Below are 1,485 nucleotides of genomic sequence, written 5' to 3' on the forward strand. Positions count from 1 at the left end.
GGAGGGAGAGAGAGAGAGAGGGAGAGAGAAAGAGAGAGGTTATGCAAAGGGCACTCCCTGGTGCCCACTCACACTGGTTGTGTGCACTTCACAGAATATGGTGTAACATCTGCCTGCCAGGAAGCCATGGAGCCTGAACAGAAGCACTGAGGGTCATACGAGAAAGCAGGTTCCACCTCTCAGAAAGCAGAAGCCCAGCTGCTGCAAAGCAGCAGCACTGTTTTAGAATTCGACTCTGCAGAAGCCAACAGCCTAGGGCTAAGCATGGCAGAGTGGCGGAGCACAACTCCAGTTGCCGCCAGACAATCGGAGTCTGGTCTACACACCTTGAAAGTAACTCGGACTAACACTCCCTAACGCAGAGGAATCACCCTTGGCTCCTTCCGGTGCTCAGTGAGAGATCGACTGGCACCACAGGAAGTTTCTCAGGAAAACAGAGCGCAGTGAAGATGCTGGGGTGCCCTGGGCTCTACCGGTCTGACCCCTGACACCTAGGTCCTGCGTACTGCAAAGGATTCAGCCTCAGTCATGCCAGGCGTTTGGATCCCCTCCACCAAAAATGCCATACTTTACTGACCCCACAGGTGTGACGCTGCCAGACGACGGAAAGCCTCAGGCAAAGTGCTGGCTTGGTCTCCACCCACGAGAAACCTGTACAGTAGGACCCTCTCCATTTAATCCCTGCTCTCCAAACCAGTTGTTTCCAGAAACACACAGGTGCGGGTCGAGTGTGTCTGGAACCAGTCTGGCCGGTGCTTTAGCCTTCAGACCGCGCCCTGTGTCCCTGCATCCCAGTGTCCCCGGTCGATCCTCACCACCGGTGTCCTCGAAGCGCGGGGGCGGGCGATCCCTCAGCACGGCGCTCCAGCCCGCACCGGTCTCGTCCTCCTCGAGTTCCAAGGGATCCGCGGCGTGGGGCGGCGGGGCGGTCCCCGGAGGCGCGGGGCGCTCACGCTCATCGTCTGAGGAGGCGGCCGAGGAGGAGCGCGAGGCTGCGGAGGTGCTGTAGAAGGGGTTCCCGCCGCTGTCCGGGCCCGACTCGCCGAACACGTCGTCCGAGATGTGCAGGCTCTCGTAGCGTGCACGGGCAGCCTCCAGCAGCGCTGGAGCCCTCCTCCGCGCGCCCCCGCTGCCCTCGGCCATAGCCCCGGCCGCCGCCCGCGCGCCCACACCCCACAGCGCCTCCCAGCCGCACACGCCGGGCCCGGGACCCCCGCCGCGGCCCGCAGCTCCCCACCAGCGCAGCCCGCAGCACAGCGCGCGCCGCCCCGCGCCCGGCCGGCCCGCCGTCTTGGCCGCTCGGGCCGCGCGCCCGGGATGCGCCTTGGAGCTCGGGCGCCGCTGGCTGCGGCCGCGGCGGGAAGAGACTCAGCCGCTGCCCGGAGCTGCCGCCGCCCCCACCCGCTGCGTCTCCGCCGCGCCCGGCCCCGTCGCGTCCCCGCGCACCCTCCCCGCGGCAACCGCGTTGCGCCGCCGACCTTCCCG

The 1,485-nt window shown here is 66.2% G+C and overlaps 1 protein-coding gene across 1 annotated transcript in view; it reads right to left on the bottom strand.

Annotated features, from left to right (window-relative positions):
- Positions 1 to 1,212, bottom strand: part of Pgbd5 (piggyBac transposable element derived 5) — a 69,398-nt gene extending 68,186 nt beyond the window's left edge. The window contains exon 1 of the mRNA XM_031341771.1: positions 816 to 1,212. Within this exon, the coding sequence (XP_031197631.1) occupies positions 816 to 1,143 (328 nt within the window). The 5' untranslated portion in view covers positions 1,144 to 1,212. The remainder of the gene's footprint in view (positions 1 to 815) is intronic.
- Positions 1,213 to 1,485: the final 273 nt, after the last annotated feature.

This window comes from Mastomys coucha, unplaced genomic scaffold, assembly GCF_008632895.1.
Source record: "Mastomys coucha isolate ucsf_1 unplaced genomic scaffold, UCSF_Mcou_1 pScaffold22, whole genome shotgun sequence".
In the NCBI taxonomy this organism is placed as follows: Eukaryota; Metazoa; Chordata; class Mammalia; order Rodentia; family Muridae; genus Mastomys; species Mastomys coucha.